Here is a 23593-nt window from a genome sequence, read left to right as displayed (position 1 = left end):
TTTACCATGTGCCAGGCACTCTTCTGAGTGCTCTCAGTGGTGTGCTGGTAAATGGTTAACAATCAGCTCTTTAGGTGGAGAGGGAGAGGAAGCCCTGATTTCTAACATTTGCCAGTTTCCATGGTTTACATACTATCATCTTGTCAAATTTCAACTTACCAAGGTGTAGTCACGAACACAGAGTCTTGGAAGAGATGCACTAGTGCACCATTGTGTATTATTTCTACAGTACAATTAAAATAGGGATAAATGATCTCAGGAGCATAGAAATAATGAAATGTAGTAAAATAATAATTAAGAAGTGATGAGTTTTGAGTATCACCTTTTAAAATCTAATTTATTTAATTATAAGTTTACATAATTTCATTTTTAATAATAGCTGTGTTTTCCCCAGTTTACAGATGAGGAAAAGGAGACAAAGGAGAATATATATATATATATTCTATGTGTAAACATATGCCATTTACTGCGTATGTGATGATATAGAACTATATAGTGATGTCTAATATTTACTAGTATATAAATTATATATTAGCAAATAAATATGTCATGTGGAAATATATCTATGCTTTTTTGTATAGTTTATGTATAAAATATACATATCTTATATAAATGTATATGCTGATATATATAAATCTGCTAGTATCTATACATATCTACTTACTAAAGTAACTACTAAATGAAATATACTATTAAGTATATAAATATGTTATGTCAGGTGATGATAAAAGCTATGAAGGATAATAAAGGAGGGTGAAAGGATTGGAGAGTAACAGGGATTGAATTGCTATTTTAGACAGTGTGTTCAGGGAAGGCTTTCTGACGAGGTGACATTTGAGCTGAGACCTGAAGGGGAGCACACCCTAGGAGTATTTGGAGGAAGAGCATTCCAGGCAGAGGGAACACCAAGTGCAAAGACCCTGAAGTGGGAATGAGCTTGGCGAGTATTCAAACAACTGAACGATAGATTCATCATTCCTTAGAAATGTGAGCTTCGCTAGGCAGGGGTTTCTGTTGTTTTGTTCACTGCTGCCTCCCTGGCGCCTAGAATAGGGCCCGGCACACAGGTGGTGTTCAATAGATGTTTGCTGAATTCACCCTTTTGTTGCTTTGTTCCTTCACTCTTTCCGTAGTGGTGTGCTCTGCATTTATGTGGGGCCCTGGGAGGAGGTGTAGACAGCCACGCAGAGACCCTGGAGAGCCAGGGAGGAAGTCAGAGCTTCTCAGCGGAGTTCAAGGGCATTGTGGGGGGCGGTGGGAACATGGCTCCCCTGCAGAGGTGAGCAAGTGTGAGAAAGCAAGGGTTCAAGCCACCAGGCGCTGCTCCACAGAGAGGAGGGGGTGCCAGGCATTGGGGGCCCATGTTCACCCTGTGGGATGCTTCCTGTTTTCTTGCCTCTCACAAAGAGGATGTTTAATTTTTTGCAAAGAAACTTGCTTCCTCCAGCAGGGCTGGGGGGATTGGGGGACAGGAGCCAGGCTCTGAACTCCCCAGGCTCTTCCCGAAGTGGGGTGTCCGCCTGCAGCTCCCACCCAGCACCCCACTGAGTGTAAAGGTGTCCTCCCCTCAGCCTCCTGAAAAGGTCAAGGAGAGGGGAGCTGCCAGGCCGGCCCTGTGCTGGAGGGCATCTTACCACGTGAGGGAAAGACGGGGGTGGTCCAGGTGCAGGGGACCAGACACTGACTCAAAAAGCCTTGCCGTCCAGGGGCTGCTTTGAGGGACGGAAGTGTTATCCGTGGGGAGCCTGCATGAAAGGAGAGATTAGAATCCAAACCCAGCTCAGTGGGGGGATGCCTTCACTGGCAGAGAAGAGTTCATTAATTCCTTTCACAAAGATGTTATTGAGCGATTACTGTATGTCAAGCATTGTTCTTAGCGTTTCACCTGTATTAATTCATTCAATCTTCCCCATGGCCCTGAGTTAGGCAGTAGTAAGCCCTGTGGGAAGCTGAAACAGTGAGGTTTCAAAACTTGCTCCTGGCCGCACAGCTCCTAAGTGGCAGAGCTGGGAAAGCTTGCGTTGTTAACTGCTTTGCTCCGTGGCTCCCTCCCCTGAAGACTGCTGAGTAGTGTTTTAATGAAAAGCAGGGGTCTGCTTAGAAGAACTGACAAGATCCTAAACTGACTTTTAATAGATTCGATAGGAATCCCAAGTGTCCCACGAGGGTCTGCTTTAATGAACCAACAAAAGCCTTAAATGACCCTGAGAAAGGGCCCTACTTTGATGAACGAACAAAGCGTTCTTATCCCTGGCACGGCCTCAAGGCCTCGGTCAAGCTTAAAGACATCTGTTCCTTCTAAAGCAGGCTGCCTCTGCAGCCAGATTTCACTTTCCCTTTGTTTTTCCTCCTACCAGCATATGTGGAACACCTGCTATTTGCAATGCCCTGAAACTTAGCTGAGCTATGGGGTGCAGAGCTGGATGAAGGTTTGCCCCTCCCCTAGAAGAGTTCACTCGGCAGAAATAAAAATAATGATGATAATATGACACTTGATAAGTAGCATTCATTGACCTCCAGCTGTGTGCCCAGGTGGCCTTGTGCTGGGCAATGTTGGAGGGCAGGGCTGGCCCTTGGAGGGGAGGACAATGATCAGAGGAGGAAGCTGCTCTGGGAGGTGGTGGGTGAGGGCATCTGTTTTTTGTTGAAGTTTCACTAGTTCTTTGGATGGGACACTTCAAACTTTTCTTGGAATCTAGACACCTGCCTAGCCAGTCCCCGTCCCCCGCCCCTTAGTCATTTGGGCCAAGGCCTCTGCTGACAGGTGTCTCTTTCCCTAGCTGGCCTGAAGCACAGATGTTTAATGGCTCTCAGGGGGGAAGAGGAGAGAGACGAGAGACATGGAGTAGGCCGGGATAGACGGTGGAGTGGTGTGTGTGTGTGCACCCGCTGGCTTGTGCCCGCGCGCCTGTGTATGAATACCCTGAGGGTATCTCAGCTACCTGTACATGTTCCCAGCAACAAACACATGTATGTGAGTTCCACGTGTGTCTTACTATGTTACTTGCCTGGTTGTGTCTTGTGTCTATCGCTGCCTATCCAACTCGTGTGTTTCGTTTTTGACAACCGTGTGTTGGTCCCATCTGCTTGCGCAATTCATCTATATGGGGCTGTGTGTGTGTGTGTTCCCTGGGTGCTTATGTGTCTCCTTTGTAATGCTCGTGGGTGAGAAGTGTGTTTATCTGTCTCTCCTCTGTGTGTGTGTCTCCGATGTCTGTGTGTCTTTCTTCTCTGGCACCATGTTTGCATCTCTCCTCGGTGAGTGGCTATAGGTGTGTGCTCCCTAAGGGCATTTCTTCTGGTGCCAGTGTATGTTCCCTTGTTTCCTCTTCATGCAGCTTTAGGTGTATTTTCTGCATTTCCTCTTTGTAATGATAGTGAGTGTAGTCTCTGCATCCCTGTTTTTCCAGTTTGTGCGCCTACATATGCACTCCCTGTGCGTGTCTTCCCCGACTTGATTTGTGTGAATAGCTGTGTATACACGGCTGTGTGCACCTATCTGCTTGAATGCAGTTGTGCACGTGTCTGTAACTGCGGCTTCTCTGTCTGTACAATCGTGTCTGCCTGTGGGTGCCTCTCTCTCTGTGACCAGAGCTGTATGTGGTCGCAAGTTCATACACAAATTCACATGCATAGAGGTACCATGATAGAGGCTGAACCTGGACGTTGGCCTCCAGGGTCATCTGAACCTGGAATCACGTGTGTTGGAGATGCTGGGCCTGTGTATGATGTTGTCGGCTCTGTGGAATCGTATTTGTCTGTGTGCTCTGGCTCCGTGTGTGGCTGTGAGTCTGTGTGTGATTTGCCTGTTGGTTCTCTTTGGTGTGGCTGTGAGTCCATGGGTGACGATGTCTGTGAGTCTGTAGTGGCTGTAAAGCAGCGTGAGCCTATCACTGCATCCGTCTGTGATCTCTGTGTGCGGCTCAGTGGGTGATGATACTTATCAGACTAAGTCACTCTGTGTGGCTACATGTGGCTGTCCCATGGCCTGGGCTCTCCATGTGCCATCTGCGCGTGTTCGTATTGGTCAGCCTATATTCTCTGTGTGTGGCTGGGAGTCTGCATGCGAGTTTGTACCTCTGTGGGTGATGGCGAGCCTGCCTCCATCTCTAAGCCCCTGGATGGGGCTGTGATCCCTGAGTGTGCGGGAGTCTCTCTCCTGCTGTGGGGAAGTGAACGCCCCATCCCTCACCCTCCTCCCACTGCGAGTGGGGTGGGAGCCTCCAGGCTAGCTTTGAAGCCCCAGCCAGCCCCTGGCCTTTCCGGGAATTCTGTGCTCCCTGTGGGGGGCGGGCAGGTGGGTGGAGGGGCCGGGACAGAGGCCTCTTGTCCACCTGGGCCACAAACAGCCCTGTCGAGTCGGGCCTGGACCCCACGTCCGCCCCACCTGACTTCCTGCGGGAGACACATGCTTTGCCTGGGACAGACATGCCTGTCACATGCCCGAATGGAGTCAACTGACAGACCCCTATTTAAGAGAGACAGGCAGACAGACAGTGGGGCTCCTCCGTTAGGGTGTGGACAGGCTCCACCCAATGCCTAGGCTGGGGTCCAGGACTTCAGGGTGTGCCTAGTTTGCAGACAGTGTGTATCCACACTCCCCGCCCAACTACAAGTGCCCTCCCTGCCTCCCTCTGGGGACCCCCCCAAGATCTAGGGTCCTCTCTCGGCTGGGCTGTCTGTCTGAGGTCAGCCTCTGGTGGCCTGGCTGTGCCTCTCCCTGCACCTGTCCCACTGCTGTCCCCAGGTCTGTCTGCTCCTCTGCCTGAATCTGACTTTCTCTGCCTGTTGCCACCTGCCCCTCCATGTGTCTCTCTGCCTCAGCAGGACTTGCTCTGTCCCTTTGAGCCAGTGTGTCTGTTCCTAATCTCTGTTTGGGGATGTGTCTGGCTGTGTCCACCTGTCCATCTGCATTCATCCAGGAGCTTGCGAGAGCCTCTCCTTGCCCACCGTTTCTGAGTCTCTTTCTTCGCTGACTGCCCCTCTGCCTGTCTACCACTCCCTCATACCCTTTCTGTCCCCTCCTGTTGTCTGTCCTTGTGCTGTTTCTTCTGCCTGCCTGTCTCTATTTGGGATTGTTTCTCTTCCTATTTCTGTCTCTCCTCCTGCCATCCATCCCATCCCACTGTATGTCTGACCCCTGAGTCAGTTCCGTCTGTCCCTCTCTCTAGGAGTGGATCTACTCCCTTGATCTTTCAGCCCATCTCCCCCACCTCCCCCCAAACCTCTGTTTCCCTCCATGTGGGTTCAGATGAAGGGAGGCACACCTCCCCCCGACCTCCCCCTGCCCAGAACCAGAAGAGGGAAACTGAATTAAAGTTAAAACTTTACAGGAAAAAAAAATCCGCCTGCCAGATGGGGCCCGGGCAGTGCTGATTAGCCGCCGAGCAAGCCCGGCGGAGTTGATTGGTCAGAGGGCAGGGGAAGGCAGGGTCTGGTTGAGCGGGAGCCCTGCCGCCCGGCGGGGTCCCAGAGCCCTAGTTCTGAGTTGCTGCCGCTTCAAGAGCTGAGAGGAGCAGGAAGGTGAGGAGGGGGTGCTGGCCATCGAGGGGGGCTCCTGAGTCCCCAAGGCACGAATGGGGGTCCTGGGAGAGGGCTCAGGGGCTCCCTGGAGGCATTTTTAGCACTAGTGTGGAATTGAATGGGAGGGGGAATCCTTTTGGTACCCTGATCCCAGGAAATGAATTCAGGAGTGGGTGGGAGGCTCCAGAGGGTGCTCGTGGCTGACGAAGGGGCTCCTTGAGAGCCTTCCCCGACCCAGGAAGGGGATTCAGGGCTTGAGTAGGGGGTTTCCTGGAGGGAGTTTTAGTCATGATGGGGACCTTGAATGGGGGTTTCTGAGATACGGCATTCCCAGGAAGTGAGTTCAGGGCTGGGGGCTTCTTCAGAGACACTCCGTCCAGAAGAGGGAGGCTCCAGGCTTGCGTGGGGATTGCAGAGACACCCCACCCCAGGAAACACATCAGGCCCTGGGAGGGGGCTTTTGATGATTGTCTCAGAGACAGCTCCTCTTCAGGAGGGGAAATTAGGGCTTGGCCATGTTCCTGAGACACCCCAAGCCCAGAAAGGATCTCAAGTCTGGAAGTGTCTCTAAAGTGACTTCTACTGGAATAGGAGTGTTTAAGACTTGACAAGGGTCCCAGAAAATACCTCTGTAGTCCCTAGAAGGGGGATTAAATGAGGGTCCCTGGGTCACTTGTATCCCTGGAGGGGGGTTCAGTTTGGGGAATTGCTTTTGGCCTCCAGTGAGAATATTCAGAGTTGTGGCAGAGAGCAGTTTGCCGCGTCCAGGTTGTGGGGGGCTGGGGTCGCTGAGCCCGCCTCCCATCCTCAGCCCCTCCAACAGGTTGCATCAGCTCTGGGCTCAGGCTGGCGGCCCGGGCGGGGAGGAGGGGGGTAGGGGGCGTTAGGAGGGGTGGGGCAGTCAGGCGGACACGTGTCCCTGTAAGGAGTGAGAGGCATGACCACTCGGTGAGGGTGGAGGGAAGAGGGGGGTGCGCGGGGGACCGGGGCAGGGAAGAGACAGACAGCAAGAGAGAGTGAGTCTGGGGTCTGGGAGGAGAGGCTATCCCAGCTCCAAATGGCCATCTCATCTGCTGAGGGGTCGGTATCTCTCTCTTTCTGTCTCTGTCTCTACCCCTCTACCTCTTGCTGCCCTCTTTTTCTCCATGTCTCAGTGAGTAACTGTTGGTGTCTCTCCCCTGAGTCCCTCTCTCTCTCTCTCATCTCTTTGTCGGCCTCTCCCTCTTGTCTCCAATTATCTCCCTGTCTCTCTAATCCCTCTGTTCCTGTTCCCCTCACCTCATCTTTGTGTCTCTGTTTCTATATCTATCTGTCACTATCGGACCCCCCCGACCCCCTTCATCTAATTCTCCCCACTTTGTAAGCCCCCCTGCTCCATCTCTGAACCCCCCACCCCATTTCTCTGCCCACAGGATGGAACTGCAGGATCCAAAGATGAACGGAGCCCTCCCTGGGGGTGCTGTGGAGTGAGTCGGGGACCCAAGGGGTTGAGGTCAGGGATCAGAATTACCTTCTCATCAGCCTCAATTTCCCTGCCTATTCTAGCTACAGGCAGGAGCACGAGGGCTTCCTGCCCAGCCATAGTCCTTCTCCTGGGAGGAAGCCAGCCCAGTTCATGGATGTGAGTGACCCCACAGGATCTGTCCCAGCTGCACCTTGCCCAGCTCAGCCCCTCCCCTGCTGCTCCCTCTTCCCGGTTATTCCCTTCAGCTGTTTGCCTCTGGTCGCTGCCCCACCCTTCCCTGTTCCTCTCCACTTCCACCTGCTCCCCTCTAAAATCTCACCTAGCCTTTCCCTTTCCAGCTCTCCTCCTCTTCAAATCCTTTTCCTTCCTCTGATGGCCCTTCCTGGGCTTCTCCTCTGCCCCAGTCGCTTCCTCCCTAGTCTTTCCCAGGCCCTGGCACTGGTATCCTTCCCTGGTCCCCCTCCCCATGTGTGCCCGGGCCTTGCCCCTTACCCGCAGTTCGAGGGGAAGACATCGTTTGGAATGTCAGTGTTCAACCTCAGCAACGCCATCATGGGCAGCGGCATCCTGGGGCTGGCCTATGCCATGGCCCACACAGGGGTCCTCTTCTTCTTGTGAGTCCTAGGCAGTCTGGGGTGGGGGAGGGGTGCGGTGGGCAGGCGGGAGGCCTGGGGGCCAAGTCCAATCAGTGCCATCTGCCACAGGGCCCTGCTGCTCTGCATCGCTCTTCTGTCTTCGTACTCCATCCATCTCCTGCTGACCTGTGCTGGTGTTGTAGGTGAGACCCAGAGCTCAACCTAGACCTTGGACCCCAGATCCTGGACCCAGGACCCCAGACACCACGCTCAGCTCTCTGGGCTCCAGACCCCAGACGGCACCCTGGCCCTCAGCCCTCATCTGGGCTCCCAGGTTCCCAGCCCTCAGCCCTCAGTCTGGCCATCAAACCAGAGCCCCCACCCCAGACCACTCCACACCACTTCTAGCCCCCACCCCTCAGTCTCCAGCACACGTACCCATGGGAGCCGGCACCGCAACCCTGAGACTGCTGGTCCTCAGCCCTCAGCTCTCAGACTTCACTCCTGCCATGGCCTCAGTCCATATCCTGCCCCAAGACCCCAACTACCCACATCTGGCCCCCAACCTTCTCCCTGGCCACAGATCCACCTACCAGACTCCAACCCCAACTGCTTAGCCCTCACCTCCAGCTCCCAGCAATGAGGCCCAATTAGCCCAAGCCCCAGCTCCCCGGCTCCCAGACTCTCTGGCCTCCAACTCACCCCTGGCCTGGGCTCCTCGACCCACAATCTGTTCCTTTCTGGTCCCCTCCCCTCCAGGCATCCGAGCCTATGAACAGCTGGGACAGAGGGCGCTGGGGCCTGCGGGGAAGGTAGTGGTGGCCGCGGTCATCTGTCTGCACAATGTTGGGGGTGAGGACTCTGGGAGGTGGGGGTCAGCTTGGGGGAAGAGGGTGGGCTGAGGTGGGCTTCCCCAGGCTGGGGTGGGAGGGAGATGAGAGGGATCCTTCTGCTTACACCTCCCCCCACCTGCACCAGCCATGTCCAGTTACCTGTTCATCATCAAATCCGAACTCCCCCTGGTTATCGGCACTTTCCTGGACATGGACCCTGAGGGGTGAGTGTGCAACACCCCTTGGCTCTGGCCCACAGACCACTGATTCTGCCCGTGAGGTCTGGCTACTAGCTTCAACTGTGTGTCCAGCTGACCCCCAGGTCTTCCATTTTGAGACAGTTGGGCAGGCCAGTTTGTTCAGGCTGCAATTCCTGTGTGTTGTGATGCCAATAGTACGTGTGACTGTTGCTCTGGCTGCAGGAGTCCAGTAAGACCATGTGTTGATTTTTGTGACTGTTCTGGCTGACTCTGTGTGTGCAGGGTACTCTGATGTTGACCGTGTGGCTGTACCTATCCAGTTGACCTAAACTCTGTCCGTGGGTTTGATTCTGTGACTCTTATACTGGCAGGTTCTCTGGCCATCTGTATGCTAGCTGACTACAGCTGTGTCCTGTATACTGTGGCTCCAACCATGTGTGTTTGACATTTGCTTACTCTGACTTTCTCTGTCCAGTGGATTCTGTTTGATTCTGGGTCCATTAGGCTGGCTGAATCTGTCTAGCTATAAGTGTATGGTCACTGACTCCAAGAGAGTATGTGCATGTGTGTGTGCAGTGTACCGTGGTGCCAGCTAAGTATACGTGATTTGTGTTTAACTTTCTGTGTTTAACTTGGTGACCATCGTTCTGGCAAATTCTTTCTGGCTGTTTGTGTGTGATCCTCAACTACAACTGTATATGTCTTCTGTATTATGGTTCTAGCCATGTATGTTTGCCTGTTGTTCTGAGTATGTATCCAGCTGACTGTTTAATTCTGGATCCATCGGCTGGCTGAAACTTTTCAACTGTTTGTATATGATAGCTGATTCTGTGTATACTGTTAGATCTTTGGTTTGATCCTGAAACCATCCAGGTAGCTGACAGTCTATGTGACTAGGTGTGTCTAATTATTATAATTAGCTCCCACTGTATATATGACCAATGGTACTTTGTTGGTTCATGTCTGTGTAACTGTGTGTCTAAGGTAGAAAGAGAATGTGTGAATACCTGGAGCATAGTAAGCACTTAATAAAATTCTTTTGAATAAATGAGCAGTTGTTCAGCCAATCCTGTATTAACAGACTATCTTGCCTGGGCACCTCCCTCCAATCTCTGTACAGATCCTGCTCTTTCTTTGAGCTTGGTTCCAACTGAGTGGCCAGCTGGCTGATTCTGTCTCTATTTCCATCTTTGACTGTGTGGCCAAATCGGCCCTGCCACTTTCAGGTGCTCAACAAACCTTGAGTTGTTCAAACGACCACACGTGTGTGTTTCTGACTTTTTGTCTGACTCTGCGTTGTTGCCTGCCTACCAGATCATCAGACTGGTGTTCTACCTATCAGACATACCAGGGTCATGACTCTCTCTGTGTCTGGTACCTTGTGTTGGACTATGTGAGTCTGGCTGATGTGGGGTATTGTTTGCTCATCTGGTTGTATGTCCATTTGAGGTCTGATGGCACAGTTTTGTCCAGCTGTGTGTGTGTTTCCAGCTATATCCCTCTGACTGTGTGTGACTGACAGTCTGATAATCCGTCTGGCTGTTTCCATCAATCATTTTGTGCCATTTGTCTCTGCAACCACCTGGATGACTTCTCACAGCTGAGGGGTCAGCCCATCTCTCCTGACTGCATGCAGAAACCTCTCTGTCCAGCTGTCTTCTATGAGCGTCTGCCTGACAGTTTTCTTTGGCAGGCAGCTACTCACTATGTTTACCTGTCTCCTTAGGGACTGGTTCTTGAAGGGAAACCTCCTCATCATCATTGTCAGTGTGTTAATCATCCTGCCACTGGCCCTCATGAGACACTTGGGTAAGAGGCTTCCTGAATTGGTCATTGGATCGTGGAATTAGAGAAGGGGAGCCAGATTCAAAGAATCTCGACTTTCAAGGGCTGTGGAATACCAGAGGAGAGCTTGTTTGGTGTGGGTTTTTAACAGATGAATAGGAGTTTGCTAAGTGCGTGTGTGTGTGGTGGTGGTGGGGTGGTTCAGATAGAAGTAGAAGTTTGTGTAAAGTGTGGCAAAATTGGGGTGAGGGGGCCTTGAAGGCCAGCCTGCGGGGGTTGATATTTGCTCTGGGGGGGTCCCTTGATTTCTGAGGCTCCATATATTGCCCCTTGCAGGCTACCTGGGGTATACCAGTGGTCTCTCTCTGACCTGTATGCTATTTTTCCTCATTTCGGTGAGTCTGAGGGAGAAGGACATGAAAAAGTGCGGAGGGAGTTTGGGGCATTGGGACATAGCCTTCCCCATGACCTCACTTCCACACCCTCCCTTCCCCAGGTCATCTATAAGAAGTTCCAGCTTGGGTGTGCTGTAGGCCACAATGAGACAGAAGTGGAGAGGAAGAGCCCCCCAAGCCTCAACACAAGCTGTGAGGCCCAGATGTTCACAGCTGACTCACAGGTTGGTGTGCAGGCGTATGTCTATGCCTTGCACCTCACTCAGGTCCTCTGGTTCTGTCACACAGTGCACTCTGCTCAGAGTGGAGCCAGGTATCAGACACTGGGGGCTTCCATGTGTCTGATATGGAGGGCAGTGGTGGGGCTGGGGGGATGGGGAGGAGAGGATGGAACCCTGCAGGCTCTAATCTCTTGTACTTGGGCCACTCCCCCAGATGTTCTACACAGTGCCCATTATGGCTTTTGCTTTTGTCTGCCACCCTGAGGTGCTGCCCATCTACACAGAACTCTGCCGGTGAGTGGGCAGGCAAGTGGGCATGTGTGCTGGGGCAGCAGGTGGGGCGATAGTCATAAGCCACAAGCCCTACAACAGTCCTAGTGCTGTAGCTTGATTGTGGCTAGATAGTGCCAAGGGAGGGGTTTGAGGTGGCCAGGAGGCCTTGGGGGACGCAGGGCAGTGACTGTTTACTAATTGGAACTTAAGTATTCTACTCTTTTAACATCCAGTACAAGTGTGAATGGACAAGAGGGGAGGCTGAGAAGATGAGATGGAGGGGTGGCATACGTGGATGGGATCTGGAGATAGGGATGGTCAGATGGAGAGGGATATGGATGGACAAAGGGAGGGCAGGGATGATATGATGGGGGGATCTGGGGATGATCAGTCAGAGGGACAGCATGGATGATCAGAATGAAGGGAGAGGCTGTGACAGTCTAATGGAAGAGAGAGGCAGAGATAGGTGGAGAGATAGGCAAAGATGGTCATATGGGGTAAGATGGATGGACAGAGAAGGGAGGAGTGGCTAGTACAGGGGAGGCAGAGATGGGCATCCCAGTGTGTACTAGCTGAACATCAGCTCTGGGAGGAGGGGACTCTGGAGGGTGGGGGCTGGTTTTGAGGGGCCTGGACCAAGTCCAGGGGTCTGGGCATGACAGTTCTATGACCTCTATACCTCAGGCCCTCCAAGCGCAGAATGCAGGCCGTGGCCAACGTGTCCATTGGGGCCATGTTCTGCATGTATGCACTCACAGCGACCTTTGGCTACCTGACCTTCTACAGTGAGTGGGGCTGGGGCCAGGGTTGGGTAGGGAGCTGGTGTGGGGACTGGGCAGACTGCTGGGCAGGAACCTGAGCACTTTCCCTCCATGCCCTCAGACCTATCAGCTTCCAAAGGGACTGTACGCATCACACATGGAGATTTTGTCACCATCTGTGTGTGTGTGTGCGCGCGCGCGCGTGCACACGTATATGTTTCTGGGACACTGGTCCTGGTGCTCCAGTCACATCCTGTATCCCATGTCCCATGTCCCAGGCAGCGTGGAGGCGGAGATGCTGCACATGTACAGCCAGCAGGATCTGCTCATCCTCTGTGTGCGCCTAGCTGTGCTGCTTGCGGTGACTCTCACTGTGCCAGTCGTGCTGTTCCCTGTGCGTTGGGGGCGAGGGTGGGCCCATGGAGCGGAGGGACATGGATGGATGGGTAGAGGGCATAGACAGGAATGTTTGGATGGACAGTGGAGATGGGAGTGGATGGATGGTTGGATAGAGGAGGTTGGGACGGACAGACGGGGAAGGCAGAGTTGTCAAATGGACGGAGAGGGAAAAAATAGATGGGCAGACACAAGGTGGACATAGATGGCAAAGCAGAAAGAATCAGGAGGACAGGGGCAGTCAGTTGGAGGGAGGAGGCGCAGGTGTCTGGCTAGACAGAAGAGGGAGGCAGGAATGGTCAGACAGGGAAGAGGCACAGATAGACATTCAGGATGGAGAAATAGGGATGGCCAGAAAAAGGGTGGAGGCAGGAGTAGTGAGGTGTAGGAGGGACAAGGCTCTCAGATGGAGAGATGGGATGACTAGACAGAGGGGGGAGATATGGAGGTTGTCAGTTGGAGAGAGAGGGACAGGGATCTCAGGGTGAAAGCACAAGTGGGTGGTCAGACAGGAGGAGGCAGAGATAGTTGGATAGAGGAGGAGGACAAGATTTCAGACAGTGAATGGAGGAATAGATGGATGATCAGACAGAAGGAAGAGTCATGGGTTGTCAGACAGAAGGGAGGCAGGATGCTCATTCAGAAGTTGGAAGCACAGAAGGATGGTCAGACAGGGTGGAGAGACAGTCAGATGGAGGGGAAATCAGGGATCTCAGACTGAGGGCGGTGTTAAAGACAGATGGCTACATGGAAGGGGAGGTAGTGCTTGAGCCCTGACCTGTGTCCTACCCTACTCTGGTCACAGATCCGCCGGGCTCTGCAGCAGCTGCTCTTCCCAAGCAAGGCCTTCAGCTGGCCACGCCATGTGGCCATAGCCCTGATCCTCCTTGTCTTGGTCAACGTCCTCGTCATCTGCGTGCCAACTATCCGGGATATCTTTGGGGTTATCGGTCAGTACCCCAACCCCAGTCCCAGACCCCACCTAATATGGGCCTTGTACCCCAAACTTACATTGATTCTGTCCCTCCTGCTTGTCCTTCAGGGTCCACCTCAGCCCCCAGCCTCATTTTCATCCTTCCCAGCGTCTTCTACCTCCGCATTGTACCCTCTGAGGTGGAGCCCCTCTACTCGTGGCCCAAGATCCAGGTGAGCATTCCAGGGGAGGGCTGGGGAAAGAGGGAGCATTCTGCGGAGGGAGCACTCCAGGATGGCTAGAAGTTGAAGGAACATTTTCAAGAGAAGGCTTGGCGGGGAGGGGGGCAGATGGTCTGGAAGAATGAAGGAGATTGTCATAGGAAGGGCCTGAGCAGACAGAGCACAAGAAGGGTCTAAGAAGACAGGAAGCACTCAAAAGGGGGCTGGCTTATAGGAAGCATTCTTCAGACAGATGGAAGGAGCACTCTTAGAAGAGGGTTGGAATGTTTTCAAGGAGGATGCGGGAGAGTACTCCCTGAAGGGTTCTAGGAAGATGGAAGGAGGGTTCACAGGAAGGCGCTGGTTTTAAGGAAGGAGAGGGAGCAGGAAAGGAGGGTCATGAATGAATGGGGCACTCTCTGGAGGGGGTGGAGGGCTTGAGGAACATCCTTTGGAGGAGCTTGGGTGTAGGTACCCAACCAGCTCCATCTTTTCTCCCTCAAATCCACAGGCTCTGTGTTTTGGTATCCTGGGGGTCCTCTTCATGGCGATCAGTCTAGGTTTCATGTTTGCCAACTGGGCCACAGGCCAGAGCCATGTATCTGGACACTGACCAAGCCCTGCTCCGCCTGGGCCCCCGTGTGCATGTGCCTGCGCACATGGAGGAAGATGGGGCTGCTCACCCGGGTCCCTCCTGCCTGGGGTGTGGAGGTGGCTGGTTCCCATCAACATGGCTGTTGGAGGAGGGGGCTACAGAGGCTGAAGAGTGGTCCTCTCCCTTCCTCCCCAGGGGATGCCGAGCTTGGATCATGGCCCTAACCCCAACTCCAGCCCCATGGGAGGAGGGGGAGGCCAGGTCCTTGGGGAGCCCCTGCCCAGCCCAGTCTTTTCTGCCTCCTCCTGGCAGAAGCTGTTTGTCAGGATCACCCTCGAGCTAAAGGGGAAGAATAAAGATGCTGAATTGCAACTCTGGCTTCAGTTTTTTGATCTCTTTCTAGGACTTCTTGGGGGACCTTTCCTAGGTTCACACAGGGGTAAATTGAGGCCCCAAGAGTAGGACTGCCAGCTCTCATCTGTTCACCCATATCTCCACAGTTCAGTAGCTCCCTACACAACTCATAGATCTGTTCACTTGCTCACTCAGGAAATATCTCTTGAGAGCCTACTGGCTGCCAGGCACTGCTCTAGGTGCTGGGGATATAGCAATGTATCAAGCAGACAATAACCCCTGAAGTTGATGTTCTAACACAAGAAAGGGCAAACTATTGCCTGCAGGCAAAATTCAGCCCACTGCCTTCTTGTATGTCCCCCAAGCTAAGGATGGTTTGCACATTTCTAAATGATTGAAAAAAATAAAAAGAATAATTTGTGACCCTTGAAAATTAATATGAAATTGAATTTCAGTGTCTGCAAATAAAGTTTTATTAAAACACAGTCACGCTTGTTCATTTACACATTGTTGATGGTTCTTTAGTGCTACAGCAGCAGAGCTGAGGAGTTGCAACAGAGACCATAGGGCTCACAAAGCCCAAGGTATTTATTATCTGGCCCTTTTCAGGAAAAAATTGCTGATCTCTGATCTAGTAGAAGAGAGGAAAACAGATAATCATTCCCGATAAAGATGAGCACTATGAGGAAAATGAGTGATGACTGTGACGCCAGGGGTGGTGGCGGGGGGTGGGGGCAGTCAGGGAGACCTCACTGAGGAAAGGACAAGAAGCTGTGTCCTCGATTGGCTAGAAGGAGCAAGTCTCATGGTTATTTAGACAAAGTTCCAGACAGAGGCAGCAGCAAGTGCAGAGGGCCTGAGGTAGGAGCAAGCATAACAGGTCCAAGGAGGAGCCAGGGTGCCATTTTGCTTTCCCATCAGCCAATTACACCACAGCCTTGCCAACATGGAATTTTGCCCCCCAATAGGTGAAAATGGTATTGCTGTTAAAATTCACATGTGTTTCTTTATGAAAGAAGTTTTCAAGTGTTTAAGAGACATTCATTTGTCTTCTCAGATAATTTTTGTGCATACACAAGCCACTACAGTTATATAATCTTTTTTCTCCTCTCCATATTTAGAAATGGGGCAGTTGACTAGAGTTGATTACTTCTGTATACTCCTTGTTTCACTGTTCCTTCCTTCTTCACTGCCACTAAAGTGAAGCACAACAAGCTTGCTTTATTTAAAACAAATTATTTATTTTTAAAATTTATTTTTTGGCTGTGTTGGGTCTTCATTGCTGCACACGGGCTTTCTCTAGTTGTGGCAAGCGGGGGCTACTCTTTGTTGCAGTGCGCGGACTTCTCACTGTGGTGGCTTCTCTCGTTGTGGAGCATGGGCTCTAGGTGCGGGGTCTCAGTAGTTGTGGCTTGCGGACTCCAGGGCGCAGGCTCAGCAGTTGTGGCACATGGGGCAGCATGTGGGATCTTCCCGGACCAGGGCTTGAACCCTTGTCCCCTGCACTGGCAGGTGGATTCTTAGCCACTGTGCCACAAGGGAAGCCCAACAAGCTTGCTTTTTTTTTTTTTTTTAACATCTTTATTGAGGTATAATTGCTTTACAATGGTGTGTTCGTTACTGCTTTATAACAAAGTGAATCAGTTATACACATATATATGTTCCCATATATCTTCCCACTTGTGTCTCCCTCCCTCCCACCCTCCCTATCCCACCCCTCCAGGCAGTCAAAAAGCACCGAGCTGATATCCCTGTGCTATGCGGCTGCTTCCCACTAGCTATCTACCTTAAGTTTGTTAGTGTATATATGTTCATGCCTCTCTCTCGCTTTGTCACAAGCTTGCTTTTTAATAATAAATGCTAACTTGAAATTCCAGTGCCTGGCCTTAAAAATGTAAATCTTCATATTGAACATCACCCAAAGAGATCATCCTCTCAACAGAGTCTCTTGCAGAGTGAAACTTAAATTTTGATGAAGTCTAATTTATCTTTTTTTTTTAATGGGTTGTGCTTTTGGTGTCATGTTTAAGAACTCTTCATCATGCTCAAGTTTTAAATTTTTATGTTTTACATTTAAATCTATGATCCATTTGAATTAATTTTTATATTAGGTATGAGGTTTAGGTCAATGTTCTTTTTGGGGAGCCCGTGGATATCCAGTTGCTCCAGCACCATTTCTTAAGAAGACAATCCTTCTTCCACTGAATTACTTTTGTAATTTTGTAAAAAAATCAGTGTGCAACTATTTCTGGGTTTTCTATTTTGTTCTATTGATCTATGTGTCTATTTTCTCCACAACATCACATCTGATTCCTTGAAATTTAGTAGAGTGATTCCTTCCACTTTATTCTTTTTCAAAATTGTTTTTAGTTATTCTAGTTCCTTTGCCTTTCCATATAAACTTTAGAGTAATCTTGACTATAGCTACAATATTGCTGGAATTTTGATAAGAATTGCATTAAGTCTGTATATCAAAGTGTGGAAAACTGACACCTTTACCATGTTGAATCTTCTCTGGTTCTTTTCCTCAATATTTTGTAGTTTTCAGCATACAAGTTCTATACATGTTTTATTAGATTTACACCTAAGTATTTCATTTCCTTGGCAGCAACTGTAAATGGTATTATGTTTTAAATCTCAGTCCTCATGTGTTCATTGCCCACTATTCCCACTATTAATCACTATTCGTCAATATTGATCTGGACATGATGCCCAGTGCAATAAGAGGGGTAAATATTTTGAAATGATGGCAAATATAATATTCTTTTCAGATGATGAGATTATATACTTAGGAGGTCCAAGAAGATCAACAAAACTATTAGAATTAGAAAAAAGAATTCAGTAAGTTGGCATGGACACAAAATAAATATCCAAAAATCAACTTGTATTCCTACCTCTTGGCAATAATCAGATAGAAATTATAACGGGGGAAAATATTCCATTTACAACAACAATAAAATGGTTAAAGAAAACTAAGAATAAACTGAATCAGAAATATGCGTGACTGTAGTAACAACACTATAAAACTGAACTCAAGAATAGAAAAGAAAATAGGAACAAATTTGCAGAAATATTCTATTTCTGGATGAGGAGATTCAATATTGTACAGATGTCATTTCTTTTTTTTAAATTTAATTAATTAACTTATTTATTTTTGGCTGCATTGGGTCTTCGTTGCTGCATGGGCTTTCTCTAGTTGCCGTGAGCAGGGGTTACTGTTCGTTGTGGTGTGTGGGCTTCTCATTGCAGTGGCTTCTCTTGTTTCAGAGCACGGGCTCTAGGCACGCAGGCTTCAGTAGTTGTGGCACATGGGCTCAGTAGTTGTGGCTCGCGGGCTCTAGAGCTCAGACTCAGTAGTTGTGGCGCACGAGCTTAGTGGCTCCACTGCATGTGGGATCCTCCTGGACTAGGGCTCGAACCCGTGTCCCCAGCATTGGCAGGCAGATTCTTAACCACTGCGCCACCAGGGAAGTCCCCAGATGTCATTTCTGATATCTATTTTATACAATTTCTATGTAATGCAATTTTCTACTTAATGCAATTTCTAAACAAAATCCAGGTGGGATTTTCTTTGGATTATGACTGGGTTTTTTTGGATTATGCCATATTGATTCTAAAGTTTGCCAGTGGAAAACCAAGTGGCAGAAGGATAAATATATGGGAATAGCCAAGAATTATTTTTAGTTTTTATGAATTATTTGAAGTTTAGACAATTATGAAACATTTTTATTTATTCTTTTGAGAAAATACTCAGATGTACAAGCCTGAATTCTGCTTTTTAAATTGTGATATAATTGACATATAACATTATATTAGTTTCAGGTGTACAACATAATGATTCAATGTTTGTATATACTGTGAAATGATCACCACAATAAGTCAAGTTAACATCCATTACTACACATAGTTACACATTTTTTTCTTGTGATGAGAACTTTTAAGATCAGTTATCTTAAGCCCCATGCACAGCAATGAAGACCCAATGTAGCCAAAAATAAATAAATAAATAAAATTTATTTTAAAAAAGATCAATTTTCTTAGCAACTTTCAAATATACAGTATAATATTATTAACTATAGTCACCATGCTGTACATTACATCACCAGGATTTATTCAGTTTATAACTAAGATTTTTTTGCAAAAGAATAGTAGGGTATTCTTGCCTTAACAAATGCTGAGATGTACTTAAAAATCAGTAAGGGGCCTGGAATAGTGCCTCTTCCTACAGAGGTGTTCATATCCTTATCCCCAGAACCTGTGAATATGTTGTTATATGTAAAGGGGAATTAAAATTGCAGGTGGAATTAAGGTTGCTAAACTTTTAAAATAGATCATCCTGGATTATCTGGGTGGGTCTAAGGTCATCACAAGGGACTTTATAAGTGGAGGATGGAAGCAGGAGTCAGAGAAAGAGATGTGATGACAGAAGCAGGGTCAGAGAGATGTTATGTGTTGGCTTCATGGATGGAGGAAAGGGGGCCATGAGCCAAGGAATGTGGGCAGCCTCTAGAAGCTGGAAAAAGCCAGAAAATGGTTTCTTTTCTGGAGCCTCCAGAAAGGAACACAGCCCTGGGAACACCTTGATTTTAGCCCAGTGAGACTCATTTTGAATTTCTGACCTACAGAGGTATAAGCTAATAAATTTGTGTTGTTTTAAGCCACTAAGTATGTGGTAATTTGTTATAACAGCAAGAGAAAACTAATACACAGAGAAACAATTAGTGAAACAAAATAGAAAGATGATAAAATAAGCTGACTTATATACAAAACTTTTACATGCATTTCCAAACAGTGGGCAAAAGACAGATTGTATAGTAAATGATAGTTTGACAAGTGTCCATCCATTTGGAAAAAATAAAGATTAAATTCTTACCTTTACCACATAAAATAATAAATTCAAGAAAAATTAGAGATTTACATGTGAAAATTTGAAGTTATAAAGAACTAGAAGAAAATTTAGGAAAATATTATGATAAATCTTGAGGTGGCATGGCATTTCTTGTCATTACACCAAGGGTAAGAGCAACAAATCTGACATATTTAAGATGTAAAAATTAAAGTGTTACCTAAGTCAAAAGACACCATAGACAAACCATTTGAAAAGCAAATTTGAAGGAAAATGTTGAAACGTTGTAGGGGAGGAAAAAAATCTTTTCCTTCTACCATTCTAGGTTCTTGGTTGGGGCTCTGTAACAAAAGACATTAATAAGAGGAAAACAAGTGGAAGTTTATTAATATGTGTAAATCATATACAGATGGGAGAGACTCAGGGATGAGTAACTCAAAGCGATGGCTAGAGCTAGGATTCAGATAGCAACTTGGCTTAAAACAAAGGAAAAAGGGGTTTGGGGCTTCCGGTTGAGAGTCAAGGTATGGGAAGGTGACCAGGGCAAGTATGGTAAACAAGGATAAGATTTGTTATGCAGATTTAAGTCAGTGCTTTCTTCATGGGTAAGAGTTTCTTGTGATTTACAGTCATCCTTCTCTTCCTAGCACAGAGAAGGTGACAGTCTTACAAATGGAGATTTCCTTTATAAATGTAAATTTCCCTTACAAAAGAGTAACTTCTCTCTAGAACTTCTCCAGTGTCCGCTGTTTCTCAAAATAATCAGCTTAAAGTAATCTTTATGCCAGAGAGGCATATTTTAGAGTGGCATCTTCTATTCTCCTACAATATGCAACAAATTAAAAGCAACTATCTTTAATATATAAAAAAGCTCTTACAAGTCAGTAAGAGAAATTGGAGCAAACCAATGAAAAAAATGTGTTCGGGTAATGGCATTACTTCACAGTATAGCACAAATGGATTAAGAAGTAGAATGTATGAAAGGAAAAAAATAAAGGAAATGGAGAATAGATGCCAGAAGTTTCAACATTCATCTAATAGGAGTTCCAGACATAGAGAATAGAAAGACTGGAGAGAAGGCAAATACATGAAGAAATAATGTTCTAGAATTTTCTAAGCTGAAGAGAGAAATGAATCTTCAAACTGAAAAGAGACACTAAGTTCTGAGCATGACTCAAACACACACACACATACACGTACACACACAAAATAAAATTTTTAGGTTAAAGATAAAAACCCAGAAGATAAAGGGAAAATCCTGAAAGTTTCCAGGGAGAAAAGGGAGAGAATATAATGGAGAAGTTCTTCAAAGAGCTGATGAGAAATAACTTTGAACCTAGATTTCTAGATCCAGCCAAAATAATCCAGACGAGAGCAAAAAATATTTCAGAAAGTTCATCATACACTTACCCTTTCTGAAAGTATGATTAAGGTATGTGATCCAGCAAGAAGAAAAAAAAATGGATTTAGGAGGAAGGAAGGGGTTCCAGTAAAGCAATGTTGAGGGGGAAAACAATAAAATTTTTTGAAAAATCTAAATAAGTTTGATGGTAAATTTTAAAAATTACAATCTTGGGACTTCCCTGGTGGCGCAGCTCGGTGCTTTGTGACCGCCTGGAGGGCTGGGATAGGGAGGGTGGGAGGGAGGGAGATGCAAGAGGGAAGAGATATGGGAACATGTGTATATGTATAACTGATTCACTTTGTTATAAAGCAGAAACTAACACACCATTGTAAAGAAATTATACCCCAATAAAGATGTTAAAAAAAAAAATCCACCTGCCAGTGCAGAGGACACGGGTTTGATCCCTGGTCCAGGAAGATCCCACATGCCTCGGAGTAACTAAGCCCATGCGCCACAACTACTGAAGCCCACACACCTAGAGCCCGTGCTCTGCAACAAGAGAAGCCACCACAATGAGAAGCCCGTGCACGGCAACGAAGAGTAGCCTCCGCTCACTGCAACTAGAGAAAGCCTGTGCGCAGCACTGAAGACCCAATGCAGCAAAAAAATAATAAATAAAAAAAATAAAAATAAGAAAAAATTACAATCTTGAGCTACAATTTCAGATAATATAAGCATGGAAGATGAGGGGAGGGACAAGAAAGAAAAGAGAAGTTCTTGTGTTGTTTAAGGGATGGATAGAGATGCTAATTAATGGTTGAATTATAGAATAATTAAGAGCATTAGCCTTTTAGAGTGCCAACTCTGAAGGCAGAACTTATGGGTTCAAATTCTGGCTTCGCACGCAACTTACCAGCTGTGTGACCTTGAAGAGGTGAGAAGGTGGTTGGATTTCAGAACAGCTCCCAGCAACAAAACTCTTGATGGTTTGTGGGAAAAGGCCAGAGACCACAGATGGAGGATAAGCTGAGATGGAGCTTTCTAATTGCATTCCTTTTTCTCCTCATATTTTCTAGAAGGCTCATTACCTGTCCTTTAAACACCACAGAGCAGAAAAGTGGCTGGGTTGGTCCAGTGCCAGTCCAAAGTGGCATGGTCACATCAAGGCATAGTGGGGTTGGAAAGCTCATAGAAAATTGCAGTCAGGCTGACTGGTAACTAACTATTCCTTCCCTAGCACTCCCTCCACCCACTGGGCTAGGCAATTATAACAAATAACAGCCCCACCCCTATACCCCCTCTACATATCCCTAGACACAGTGAAATGTAAAATTATGAAAGATAAGCAAAAATTGTTTTTAAAACTTTCAGAGAGAAAGAGTAGCTTACTTACAAAGGAAGAATAATTAAACTGACGTCAGATCTCTCAGACAACACCGTGGAGGCAAGGAGACAGTGGTGTAATAACTCCAAAGTGTTGAAAGAAAGGAACTTTTATATTGGGCGGAATAAAAACAGTCTCAGGCATGCAGAGTCTCGGAAGGTTTAAGACAGAGAAAGCACAAGCATTAAAGACAGCACAGCAGTACAATTAATGTATGATGAAGGAGAATTTTTGCACATTTGCTCAATAAAGAATCTGCATTAACCATTCATCATTTGTATGACATATTTAAGGTTTTTTTCTCCCAAGGTGAGTATTATCTTAAACTTTAAAATTCATTCTATTGTATTTCTGATGATTGCTTTACTTTGTGTCTTGCTATGGACTTACTGGATATTTAGGCGCTGTAAACTATCCAGAGAAAGGCAGAAATGGCCACGGAGATAATTAAAGAATGGTAGTGTAACTATAAAAGAATAACCAAAGGGGAAAATTGTTAAGGTAAATAAACACAAAATTGAATTTTCCCTGTTGTCAAAAGGGAAAGACACTTCCCCTTCATTTTTCATCAAGCATTTCCTTGAGAAACCTAGTATTTGTGAATACTTCCTCTGCCCCTTTGATATGTATGTACATATTTTTAAAAGCTAAATAAGCCTCTTGCCAGCCCATAAGCCAGGAATGTCTTTCTTAAAAGCCTTGGAGCCATCTCTTTGAAATGTGGATGTTGAGGAAGATAAGCGCCCTGGCTCCCTGTCACCTGAGAGTTTAGCCTAGGCGCCGGCTCCAGGCTGTAAGCACCTGCTAGTCTTAGAGACAGGAGTTTTAATCTTTCCTTTGGATACAGGCAATTAGCTAGCACAGATGGCTACTCCAACTACCAGGTGAATTTAGGACTTGCCTGGGAGTACTTAGCTCTCACCCTTAAATGTCATTGTAAAGCCAGGCAAATGAGCAGCACGCCTGGACTTTCTGGCCCCTCCCACCACTTTTGGCTCCTCCCACCACTTTTGGCTTGTATGAAACACTGCACCCCAAAGTGTGAGATCTGGCTTCCCAAAGAGCTGCCCAAGTGGCCAGATGATGCAAGTGTGGGGGAGTTAATGGCTACGGGGTACATTTTGATCTATAAGAAAAGAAACTGGGAGTGAGCCTGGCAGTTAAATTCTCCTTTCTTCCTCCCTCTCACGCACTGTTCCAAGCAGGGTTTCTATGTATAGTCTGTCTGGAGATGTCCTATATGGCCCAAAGGCTGTTTCCTTGGGAACCTGAGCTAAAACAAGAGCATTTAAGACAGTGTTAAGTGCTGAGTGTGGAGGACCCAGGTCTGGAGAGAGTAAAATTGTCCCAATAAGAAAATGGACATTTTGAGGATTGGGGATAGAGGAAAGCAATAGAAGAACCCAGTTGTAGAATAACTAAGGGTGATATTTTTGGACAAAAAGGAAGTTCAGGTGATTTTTGCAGTGAACTGCTTAGCTTTGTAAAATATATACTTCCTTCACTTT

General features: G+C 47.6%; 1 protein-coding gene across 5 annotated transcripts; it reads left to right on the top strand.

Moving 5' to 3' along the window:
• Positions 1-2947: 2947 nt before the first annotated feature.
• Positions 2948-14533, top strand: SLC38A5 (solute carrier family 38 member 5). 5 transcript variants are annotated; one of them, XM_027091456.1, is made up of 16 exons: positions 2948-2970; positions 6936-6989; positions 7069-7144; positions 7487-7602; positions 7693-7766; positions 8323-8415; positions 8542-8620; positions 10323-10405; positions 10718-10776; positions 10878-11000; positions 11212-11291; positions 11955-12055; positions 12310-12425; positions 13233-13377; positions 13470-13573; positions 14073-14533. In XM_027091456.1, coding segments are annotated over exons 1-16 (1407 nt in total). In that variant the 5' UTR covers positions 2948-2968; the 3' UTR covers positions 14175-14533. The 5 variants fall into 5 exon arrangements, with proteins under 5 accessions (XP_026947257.1, XP_026947258.1, XP_026947259.1 ...); XM_027091457.1 differs by lacking the exon at positions 2948-2970 and adding an exon at positions 4807-5523 and having other exon boundaries at positions 7045-7144; positions 7678-7766; XM_027091458.1 differs by lacking the exon at positions 2948-2970 and adding an exon at positions 4814-5523 and having other exon boundaries at positions 7678-7766.
• The last annotated feature ends 9060 nt before the right edge of the window (positions 14534-23593 follow it).

Source organism: Aethalodelphis obliquidens, unplaced genomic scaffold (assembly GCF_003676395.1).
Source record: "Aethalodelphis obliquidens isolate GAN/ISIS:26980383/991018 unplaced genomic scaffold, ASM367639v1 scaffold71, whole genome shotgun sequence".
Classification (NCBI taxonomy): Eukaryota; Metazoa; Chordata; class Mammalia; order Artiodactyla; family Delphinidae; genus Aethalodelphis; species Aethalodelphis obliquidens.
This window is presented reverse-complemented; position numbering and strand designations above follow the sequence as displayed.